The sequence below is a fragment of the Mastigoproctus giganteus genome, chromosome 8 (assembly GCF_048544385.1).
Source record: "Mastigoproctus giganteus isolate SK-2022 chromosome 8, ASM4854438v1, whole genome shotgun sequence".
NCBI lineage: Eukaryota > Metazoa > Arthropoda > Arachnida > Uropygi > Thelyphonidae > Mastigoproctus > Mastigoproctus giganteus.
In genome coordinates, this window is record NC_143582.1 from 194,501,076 (window position 1) to 194,513,663 (window position 12,588).

At 39.0% G+C, this 12,588-nt stretch overlaps 1 protein-coding gene across 1 annotated transcript in view; it reads right to left on the bottom strand.

Annotated features, from left to right (window-relative positions):
- Nucleotides 1-2,568: 2,568 nt before the first annotated feature.
- Nucleotides 2,569-12,588, bottom strand: part of LOC150082133 (uncharacterized) — a 118,521-nt gene continuing 108,501 nt past the window's right edge. Inside the window, exon 3 of the mRNA XM_090379116.1 lies at nucleotides 2,569-4,665. Within this exon, the coding sequence (XP_090235242.1) occupies nucleotides 3,322-4,665 (1,344 nt within the window). The 3' untranslated portion in view covers nucleotides 2,569-3,321. The remainder of the gene's footprint in view (nucleotides 4,666-12,588) is intronic.

A 12,588-nucleotide genomic window follows, 5' to 3' on the forward strand; every position in this document is an offset into this window, starting at 1 on the left:
ACCCACCGTTTGTTAGAAATGAAATGAAACGAACAGACTCATTGTTGGTTAGAAATGAAATGAAACAGCACCGTTGTTAGAAATGAAATGAAACGAAACGAACAAAACCCTACCATCTGTTAGAAATGAAACGAACAGACTCATTGTTGATTAGAAATGAAACGAAACGAACAAAACCCACCGTTTGTTAGAAATGAAACAAACAAACTCATTGTAGGTTGGTTAGAAACGAAACGAAGAGCCCATCGTCGGTTAGAAATGAAATGAAACGAATAAACTGTGTAGGTTGGTTAGAAATGAAATGAAACGAATAAACTCAGTGCAGGTTGGTTTGAAATGAAACGAACGAAACAGCTGGCCGTTGGTTAGAAACGAACAAAACCCACCGTCTGTTCAAACCCACTATTGGTTAGAAATGAAATGAACGAAACCACCGTTAGTTAGAAATCGAAAAGAAAATGAACAACCCTCTGTTAGTTATAAACCGAAATGAACAAGTCACTGATGTAGTTTAATCTAAATTTTATGATTTATGAGAAACTAGTTTTAGCTAATTATTCCACGAGTTCGTAAGAGTGGCAACCTAAAATAAATGCAATTTTCGTAATTAAATAAAAAAAAAATATGTATACAATTAACCTATTTTATTAATTCATCGCGGTTTTAATAAATAATGCTTTGTACTCGTGGTTTCCATTTAATCATGCACAAAGGCATACGTCACAAGAGGGCGCCACTATTACGAATACTTGGATTACAAAGCGGCTTTTATAGCTCTGCCACATAAGATTATAACGTGAAAAAGGAAGCCTTGAATACTCAGGAAATGATGACATCAAGCGCCTTTGTTTGCCAAAAGATAGAAAATGAAAAAAAAATTAGGTCATTGTCACCATGTTTATTTCAATGAGCGTGACAATGCATGCACACAATACACAAATAGTATTCACAGAAGGCAACACCCCCACCCACTTATATTAATCAGCGGATGGTGGGATATGATGACGAGATTATGTTTTTTTGTTTTTGTTTGTTTGTTTGTCAGACGAAATGAGGTAAAAGCTTGCATTTATTAGTATGGTGTAAGTTCACAGAATTCATAACTGGTTATTTTCCCCTATGGGATGCAAAGAATTCAAATGAGTAGGCAAATTATTTTCCAATCATAGTAGATTGCGTCAAGAGTTTGGGATGAAGGTGACGTACACAACCAGGAAAAGGAAGCATCGATTAGGAAAAAAGGCAAATTAAGAAGACTGATGGAGAAAAACAAACCGCCCATATAATGGCAGAGTAATGTTTTCTCTTATAAATGGTACGAAAAGGTTAGCAGAAAGAGAATGAATGGAAGAACTAGGATAAAAACAAAATGATAAAATAGTCATACTGAGTTTTTTTCATGAAAATCTTCCATTATTTTCCCCTTTGAGGGAGTTTATAACATTACCGTATTTACTCACTTAATTTCCTCTTGTCCCTGTTTGTGAGAACATCATTTTATAATCTCCTTCACATCGCGAATACTTCTACATAGTCATGTGTTTATCGAATGTTGACCATCGGAGCATCACACAGGTGTTGAATTATCACAAGTATCGAAATAAGTGACAAGTGTAACTGATTAACACCAAAACATCTCGAATACTTACCGAGACTAGTGGAAAGCATCAAGTGTCAATGGACTCACTTCGAAAAGTTTAAACGAAGTAAGTTGATATACACGTACAACTAAAATTTTACAAATCGATCAACAATCTTCCTGTACACCCAAGAATTTACTTACTGCTCTGTTTCTTTTCCTCACTCCTCAAAAACTTAAACAGTAACTATACAGGTACTGCTAATATTCTTTTGCATCTTTCCTCTGGTAACGTTTGTCAATTTTACTATAACCAAACGATTGTTGCCTATTTCGGTTGTTAATTAATTTCCGTATGATTAACTTCATTGTTGATTTCAGAGTAACCAAATGACTGCTGCTGATTTCAGTTACTAATAAATTTACCAAACGATTCTTGCCGATTTCGATTACTAGTTGATTTCAACATGATTAATTTGATTGTTGATTTCAGAGTATCCAAATGATTGTTGCCGATTTCGATTACTAGTTAATTTCAGTATGATTAATATGCTTGTTGATTTAACAGTAACCAAATGACTGTTGCCAATGTCAGTTACTAATCAAACGATTGTTGCCCATTTCTGTTGCTAATTGAAATCAGCATGATTAATTTAAGAGTAACCAAATTACTGTTGCTATGAAATTTTAGCTTTCTTCAATTGTTGATTTCATAGCAACCAACGATTTGCATTAGTATGATGAACTGCACACAAAATACAAATTGGTGTTTGTGTATGTGTTCATGAGTAAGATCCGCAAAACTCTTTGACCACGTGTATGAATAAATATCAAATATAACTCTTTACTACAAAGATTGTTAAAATTTTACAATCTTTTTTTAACACTCAAAACAATTCAAACAATTTTGTTTTACGAACACAACTATAAATAAAAATATCAACACTTTTATTAAAAGGGGAAAAAAAAAATGTCCGCTCTCAGGACATAGAAAGATCTCAGCACTATTGATTTTAGCTACTTTAAAAGAGCATTAATACCATTTATTTGTTGTCTCTAACGTTTTCCAAATACATTAAGGCAGATAAAAATATATTCCTGACGGTTCAGGGTGTAACCGACAGCAAATTCCACCCCATTTGCTGTCTTTGTTTAATGGAACATCGCTAAATATTGTGTATATAGAATTCACTCAAACAAAAGCAATTTTTTTTTTGTTTTTTTTTGAAACTCAACGACACCCCACGAGGGCATTGTGAATGACGCACAACTGGCAATGAGCATTTATCGCGACTGTACAACACAAAAATGAAGTATAATTGTCCAATTTCAGCTCTACTATTGGCTGTGCAGCAGACAATCGAGTCTGTTATGTCTCTTTCTCTCGAGACTGTACAACAATGAATCGTCCATTTCACAATAAGCTCGCGACTGTACAGCTAACAATAAAATTTGTCCATGTCACGAGGAAATTTCCAAAATTACTACAGCGCGTTACTCCTCGCGCTCACTCAACAAAAATCGTCTGTTTCTATAGTACTACACTGGAATGACAACTGTATGTGTACACATTGATAAGCACGTGTCTGAAATAATGCTAACAATGAGTCATTACCCCCTTCCTCCAATTCTTGTAGCAATTCGGGTTTTTTTTTTTTTTTTAAACAATTCGGCATAAAGCGCTAACATTTGCAAAGTAAAGAACAAAACACTGTTCAAGTTTCTCTATCATTGCTATACATTCACTTTCCCAACATTCCCATGTCTTCCAGTAATGGGAAACTCGTATTGCCAGGATCACCTTGCATGACGTGATCAAAGTTTAATAAGTCTGAAGCACTGCAGTCCAGGTTATCCAAAAAGTCCAAACTGAAGTGCGAATTATCGTGGACGGGGGGAAGAGGTGTTGTAGGGGAAGGTTCACTCTGAGAAAAAACCTGATTGGGCATTTGATGATTTGCTGACATTGTGACAGATGATGTCATCTGCATCGTTACAGTTTGTCCTACGTGAGGATTGTGGTCGACGCTTGGATTTCCCTGCACAGCGATCTGCTGTTGCATCATCTGACCACCACTTATTGAAGGTTGTTGAAGTCTACTCATGGGAAGATCGGTCATTGTCCGCATCTGGTTGGCCATTATGGGATTATTGTCTAAAGTCATTGTCGTAGTGGTACCGGTCCCAAAATTGTCTTGGGTCCCTCGAGGATAGGGCATCCGTGTTCGTGGAGAATTCGGTTGGATAAAGGCCTGTCTCCATTCGCCCGACATTGTCTGTGCACGATTGGAGATGCCTAAACTTTCAGCTCCTAGATTCGGATTTACTGGTCGTTTCATTCGGGTCATGGATCCACCGTAAGCCTTACTGGAGTTAGGCCTAACGGCTGGCTGAGGATCTGGTGACACACCTTGGCTAAAGGCCTGTAAGGTACTGGGCATCATCACTTGGTTTGCGATTCCATCACCAGCGAGACCATGCTCGGACCTATTCATCAAAGATGGAGCAGTCGACATCTGTGGGTGCGTACGCTGGCCAACATGACCAGGAGAATTTTCGGTGTAGTTCCTTGGCACTCCTCTCCTGTGATCAGAAATTGGACTGTACCGTTGACCCTGGCTTCCTGGAGTTAACATCATGGATACCTCATTGCCCATGAGCTGTGGTGGTTGTTGAGACTGGACATTAGGGACTGCGAGCTGCCCTTCAATACTACTTTGTCGATTATATTCCGGTGGAGGACGGGACATATAGTGTCGCATCTGAGCTTGACGCTGAGCTGCTGCTACTGAAATACTTGTTGGCTGTTGCGGTGGTGGTGGTTGTTGTTGTTGCTGCTGCGCCATCTGATGTTGTTGATGCCTTAGATGTTGAGCCATTGTACTACCAGGTGGCGTTGAGCTACGGCCGAAGTGAACACCAAAATTGACATTCTGTGACTGGGACATTTGAAAGGATCCTTCGCCTGGCGTAGGAGGGACCTGTCCGTAGCTGAACATTCCCGTTTGTTGTTGCTGTTGGGATGTGGATACAGTTGCTTGTTTCAGGTCTTCACTTATGAGGAACTGCTGTTGTTCTTGAGACACCTGAAAGAAAAAGAAAGAGATTTATGTTAAAGCTGATTTTAAATATCACTGGTGTCATTTGAGATAGGAATAATTGTTAATTTTCCTATTTCTACATGGACTTTCTTAATCAATCACCTCAGAACAGCTCAGTTTAGTTTCGGACCAAAACTGGGCCCTTCTAGATACTAAATAAGATTCTATGTATCAATTAAAACGTAAAAAGAAGTGAAATGTATAAGCATCAAGACATCTAAGGTCATGGATGATCGCCTATTGCTTCTCTGCGTGCATTTCCTACCAGTTTATTTGCAGGATGAAAAACCCGAGTTTCTGCTTTTCTCCACGCAATCTAGAAACCAGACTTCGCTCTCGTTGTTAACAATGCAGCATATTATGTGACGTCGTGCAGATTCGACCACGCGATATGCGGAATTCTCTATTTATTTCTGACTATGCCTATGTATCTGTAAAGAATACACCCTCTCTATTAAAAAGGATTACAACAGCCACTGAAAATTCAAAATAAAAAGGATAGCTTGAACGAAGAAATAAAAAAAGGGTAAAGAAAATAGAACAGGGGAAAAAAATCGGAGTGAGCGAGAAAACAGACTAGTTCTGGGAGAATATACAAGAAGCAGGTCACTAAAACGCATGCAGGACACCTTAACATGCTTCCTCGATATCACAGCCACAAAATTGCAAAGCGATGTTCTGTCGAATAGCCAACATGTGACACGGTCTACAACTTCGAAGGCGATCCATCAAAACGACAGCTCACTAGCGCCACCACAGCTGCTGGCCAAATTTCTCTGAAACTATCGAAAATATCCAGTATTAATACAAAAATAAATCTGACTTTGTAGTATAAGTAAAAGCGTATTTAAACTGATATTTTCGAAGAGATTTAAAAATAAACCGAGTTGTAGTTTGTCACTATTAATGCTATATTAATTTTACAAAAAAAAAACAAAAGTTACACGCGATTTTCCTGGCATAGTTCGAATCTTTTCAAATTAAACCGATGCGAGTCCTCTTCTCCCTTTCTGCACTTAGCACAGCGCCAGCTACCCAGTATCTACTGTGATTAACGTGCCTCTGTTTAAAAGCAATTTCTAGGCAATCTTTAATAAAAGCTAACGGCCAACTTCAAAATTAGCATAAAACAATATTTTATTTTAAGTATCCGACACACATGATAATTTAATATAATGACCTGACACTTTCGCGCTTGCTAACAAATGGTAGAGCTGTCTGTGGGCGTAGATCGCCTGTTTATTATTCTAATTGTGGATTTATCCCAGGGGCAGTTAACTTTACTCATGAAACCGAATCCGCTTTCGCTGCTTTTCTAACCAAACACTTGTATTTAACAACTACGATACAAGTTCTTAAGAACGTGACTAAAATTTGCAATTTCGGATTAACCCACGTATTAAGTGGAAGCCAATTATAAGAATTCTAACTGTAAAGATGAACAGAATGTAGGAGAGGGGGGGGGGAGTAAAACAAGTAATGAAAGAAGCAAGCAAGCTCCCTATTTAATATATTCAATTGATTTCGGCCGTTTTAAACTTCGAATCACTGCATCCAAATTCTTATGGTTAAAAGCCAGTTGGTATTTACAGCAACATGGCCATACACAACGAATGTTTAATACACATCTCGATTGAGGAGTTCCTAAAACACACACACCTCAAAACCAACATTAACGACCTGCTAGGTCAACGGCCGCGAGCCATGGCAGTCGCCCTAAACTGGCGGGAGTCTAAAACTCGTGAACGAATCAACAGGCCAGCTTCGCTCGAAAGCCACAACCAGAAAAGGAACGCTACCTGCTGCGTCTCCAAAGGGACGCGCAAAATTCGACTTTCCCCTTCTCGTGAAGAATGATGGGTACTCTAAGGGTGTCGACTGCGCACTCTCACTAAACCAACAATTAGCCATTGAGGATGATAATTAGACCTAAGAGACTCTACCAGAGATGAGTACTTTGTCTTTGGCACAGATTCTACAAATAAATATCGATTACAAATTAAAATATTTAGTTATTGTAATCAAGTCTTATATACATTCAGCAGTTAGCTGTTTTAATTCTTTAAACATATCAGTTTTAAAAACAAAATCAATGGCAATGTGTGGTAATGATGAGTAAAGAGAGCAATAGATGGGAAAATCATTGAACAAGTAACTGAATTTAAATATTTAGGAAATAGGATTTCAGAAATTAAAAAAGGATATGGAATACAAACGAAATTACGAATACATAACATCAAATGCTGCACTTAAATATGGTTGTGAAGTATGGACACTTGGGAAGAGGGATAAACATCTGGAAGCAGCCCAAATGAAAATTCTCAGACCACTATTGGGATTAACAAGACTAGATCACCAAAGAAACACATAACAGAAAGACTAAACACCTTCAACATAATAGAAGAAATACAAAATTATCAGTTAAAATGGAAAGAACATGTAGAGAGAAAGATGGAAGAGACTACCAAAATTGGCATTGAACTACAAATACCTATACCATTCAAAGAACAGTTCTTTGAATGGTATAGGCTTCATAAGCTAAAATCCACTAAGTACAAGAAGTTGTAATTTTTTTCGATCATCCAATCACACCAAACCATTTCGCCAATTGTCTAATTTTTCGAAACTACAAGTAACCCTAAAAACTTTCAGATGGATATTTTAAAAACAGCATAAATTTTCAAATTTTACTTAAACTCTGAAAATTGTCTTTGAAAAGTATTTAACGTATTTTACAAATAAAATGGTAGCAATAGGGTCAAGTCCATTACAATTAAATTAAATAAAATTAGGATGAAAATATATTATATGATGACATCGTGTACAAAAAAATAGATGACGTAAACGATCAAACCGACCACCCTAAACAGAAGTATTTCAAAACGGAATTGGTTCAAGAAAGATATTCGTCAGATTTGCTGAAACCGGATATTCCACGAGACATGCACGTGTAGTTGTAACCGAACCGTTTGCGAAATCTTAAAACTTCCTTATGTCATCTACGAATACGGCCAGTCCCGAACAACTTTTAAATTTCGAGACAAGTGCCGCTGCCGAAATCAAACAAGCACGCGCAACACTTCGCGACGGACATAAAACACGCGATAGTGCGCGTGAAACGGTAGAAAACTTAAAAACTTCCGGTTTACCTTGGTTTACAGCAAAATTCAATTAACGTGCGCAGCATTAGCATTCCACTCATCGACCACAATCCAAGGACACGTAAATGCTCACTTTTCGGCTGTTCCCTGCGGCCAACCAAGAAAATGTTGAGAGAGTGTGAGTGAGAGAGAGTATTATTCTCTATAATCGGTTCCAAAATCAGCTCTGACATTGTTCGGCAATTCCGGAACGAAACCGCTCGAATCCAGCATGGCATAAGAGCTTTTGAAAGCATGAAAGAAATCAATATCTGACTGAAAAACACGAAAAACGAACTCCTAAAACTTTAAAATTAAAAGTGAATTATTTAAACAACTTCGGTATTTTTCTTTTCGAATTAATGAAATTAAAATATTTCAATATACAGAGTTTTTTATTTTATTTTTTTAATAATTCATTGTACTGTGGATAGCGATCGTTGTGATCACTTTGGGACTCAGCCAAACTGAAAATAATCACGACGAAGCAACAGCAGTAACTGGACACGCAACGTATCGTACTTCAAGAACAAATCGTGATGTAATATCCCGATTTGTTCTTGAAGTACGATACGTTGCGTAATCACTTCAACTGTGCATGATTATAACGAACACCTTTTTTTTCTTTTTTTTTTTATGTATTCGTAAACGTCTTCTATCTTTGTCATCTAGATAAGAAACAGTTCGTCACATTTTGGGAAACAAAGCTGTAAATACCTGAAGTTCTGAATATTTAGTTTCAGTAGCTTGGAAAACATTGATTTCCGTCACAGGTGGTTACAAAAACTTATTATTTATTTGTTTTCGATGTGAAAACATCTTTAGCAGCACCTACTAAATTTTCGGGCTGAAGTAAAACTGATTGGTAACGAAAATACGAGACGGAAAATTACGTAACTTCCTAAATGCCGCTAACTGACAAATATTTTCTGGTCATTTCGTCACTACATTCTGCAAGTCTACCCACTGAATTTGCCTCGGCGTTTGACTCACTTTGGTGGCCAAGTGTCCTCGGCAGACTCAAGGAGCCAAATATTCCAGGCAATCTCTCTGACAGAATGGTCACTGTAACTACTCCCTACTGCCAAGTCACCCGACCTGTTCATCGAAGGTGCCCACCAGGGCTCTGTACTGGGGTCACTACTTTGGAACCTTCTCCTGGACAGCTTTCTGGGCCTGGACCTTGATGGAGTAGATACCCAAGCATATGCGGATGATCCTGTCCTCATGCTACAGGCGGACAGAAGAGCCCAAATGGAAGCTACTACAAACCAGGTCATTGACAGACTACAAAAATGGGCCAGTCTCAATCACCTGAGAATTTCCTAAATCAAAACATCCTCGATATTCCTGAAAGGTTCTCTCGACATACACAGGCCACCGCAAATCAAGGTACAGGATATCACAATAAAACTAGCGACAGAACTGAAGCATCTCAGATTTACCCTTGACAAGAACTTATCTTTCACCCCACATCTTGTACATTTGCAGAAAAAAATTAAGAGGTACTCAGCATTTATTGCCAGAGTTAATTGGAAGAACTGGGGCCTAAAGAAGAGGATACTCTCCCTCTTTTATAATGCCACATTTATTCCAGCCTTCTCATATGACGCGGGTGTCTGGTTTAAAAAAGCCACCATGGCAGTCAATAAGAGAAAATTAGACTATACAGCGCAGAATCCTACTAATCGTCTCAAGGGCATACTGTACCGTGAGCTCGCACGCACTCCAGGTCCTGGTGAGCTGTCTCCCCCTAGATCTGAAATCATCCGTTGCGGCCTACTCTACCACCTTTCAAAGGAAAGAACAGCAACTTGTATTGGTTTCACCACCAATCCAATCAATAACACTAACAAAGAAGAAACGCCTTACAACCTTCCTTGGACAAATCTGGCAATCCAGATGGACGGACTCAACCAAGGACGCCGTGACCCGGAAATTTATCCCTGACATTCTGCAAGTCTACCCACGTCAACCACCCTGGTTCTCACCTGGCCTCTACACCACTTTTCTGCTCACAGGGCACGGATCTTTCAATGCAAAATTGGCCGCTTTCAGTATTGTAGAAACGCCACTATGTCACTGCGGTAAGGAAATCTAGAAGCATTTAATGCACGATTGCCCCCTCTACGAAGACCTTCGTTGCCATCTCATCACGAATATCCATTTCAACCCAAAGGATCAGGAGCACCTCATACTGCTGGAGGAGGACCATTACCGGGCTCTCTCACAATTTGCCCAAGAGATGTTTACCAGACTAAGGACTCTACCGCGATCACCCTAGAGCCTACTGTTTAACCCTGAAAAAAGCAAACAGACAAGACAAAACACTGGTTACCCACTAGTGAATTTCGAACACCACCAACTCGCAGGACCGAAAACACAGCACGTAACCATACTAATTACTATAGAAGGACTAAAAGAAGACACCTGCATCAAAAACAAGAAGAACTGCACTAGAAGACAACATCCCAAACTTAGACCTGCATCTTAAGCATGAAAAAATACTGGACTGGACCACGTATCATCGGATTTGAACCGGACTCTCTTGCCTGGTTCCCTTTTTAACTCTCCTTCCCTTGGCAGGGGGGAGGAGACGTCCCCCGTCTCCTCTCCCCCTGCCGCCCCCTCCTTTTCCCTGGTGAGGCATGGGCTTGCCTCACTGACTCTCTGGGGTCGCCTTCTCTATTATCCCCATATATATACACCTCTTCCCCCCCAGCCTCCATGGCACACAGATGTGGTGTTTGCTGACACACCACATCTGTGTGTCAGCGAACATCCTACACTTCCAAGTTTAACTACACCCAAATTGCTTCGCCCACAAAACTTTCGGCCCTTCAAATTCTAGCGCAATCCCTGCTGCGATCATCATTCCATATGTGTGCGTTTTTTGAGGCCCTAGCCACTGAAATCTCAGGAAATTAGGTGGCAGTACCTGCCAGAGTAATCTTAAAGTAATAGTGTACTTGGTTTGCCTCCACGGAGGCCCAACAGCTAAAAGGTCAGAGGAACAACACAACATAACCTTACACTTTTTAAAAAAATCTGGCCTTTCACAGAGTACACAACAGAGATAAGGGGGACGGTACACAATAAACACTTTACACTTAATTCAGTCACTAACATTGATTACGTAGAGGGCATGAGCATAAAACGTTACATCGTTCATACTAAATATTTCGCACTGAAGTAAAATAGACTGGTAACGAAAATGGGATACGGAAATGACGTCACTTCCTAAATGACGCTAACTCAGTCTCTAACACTGATTCGGTAGAATACGTAGCGGGCGTGAGCATAAAACGTTACATCATTCATAATTTGGTTCTAGCTATTCGATTTTAAAAATTTAAACGGTTTTGATTTTCGTCAAACATGTTTTCACATAAAAAAAAACATCTTTCGTGCGTACAGGGCACACACGCATTTTTATTTTTAAAATTAATTATCGTGTATTATTCTTTGCCACTCAATCAGCGAAATGACTGTAGCTCCAAGTAATATGCAGTTAATCTTTAGGTTTAAAGAGTGCATACTTATCGAGATACCGTTCAACTAAAATGAACCTGCTGTCCACGGTTACAATCATGAATTCAACCCTGACGTTTACTTTGTGGACCACAGAAAACTATCAAAATCATTGCCAGTGTTATTCCCTCAAATTCACATTTTGTTGGCCCCATCAAATCATCGGAGTTTCCAGTTGTTTCTCTGTCAAAAATCGAGGAAAGATGTGTTGACAAACCTGGTCAATGTTCATGAAGATGGTGGGTATGACAACTTCCAACTAAAATTCCAACCTTATCAGCTTTTGTCTGTGCCCCATCACTTCGCAAAATATATTCTACGTACATCAGATGAGGTCAAAGTACACAATAGTTCGTGGATCATCACTGACAGTTTTACGACCTTTACGGAAATGTCTTTTCTTTTTCTTAGCCTCTTCAACAGCGCACAAAATTTAATGTTCGTACGCTGCTCACTTGCCATTTTACAATTTTACAGGAACGACGGAAAGCATGCATAAACCTTCAAAGAATGTAGCTAGAAGACCACGTATACTTGAACATGACTGGTTGTTTCACAATAAGCGCCGAGGCAACTAAGGACAAGAGACGTCGTGTTGTGTCTGAAAGCTGTATTCTATGGTTGGTTTGTCTGTCAGAGAGATGAAAATCACCAAGTTTAAACTGCCCTTCATGAATATTCTCGTCTCAAAGTAATAATGGAAAGAGACAGAATGAAGAGAAACGCACAAACAGGTGATAGAACAGGATGAGTCCTGTAGAGCGAAGAGAAACGAGGGATGCGATAGTAATAATGAGAATTTTCAGGGAAGGAAAGAAAGGGGGAGGAATCGATATTGTTTGTTTTATTGATTTGGAAAAAAATATTTGATATGTTAAATTGAAAAAAGTTGGAGATACTGAAGGATGTGGGAACTGATTGGAGAGACAGAAGCTTGTTAGAGGAACTGTATTGGGGTAAAAAGAGGCTATGGCTAATGATTAGTATGCTGACGATGCAAGAAAGTGGCATTTTTCTGCATCTGCCAAGAAAAAAATAATATATGTTTCCACTCTCCAATATTTTCTCCATCACCAAAAATTTTCAAAAAAAACCTGACCATTCAAAGCAGTTATGAATTTTACCAAACTCTGATACACAGTTCCACACCAAATTTCACGAGATCTAGCCTTCTGTCACTTCCTAAGATATTAAAATTTTAAGCCTAAGTTCTTGTCTCTCCTACCATCGAATATAC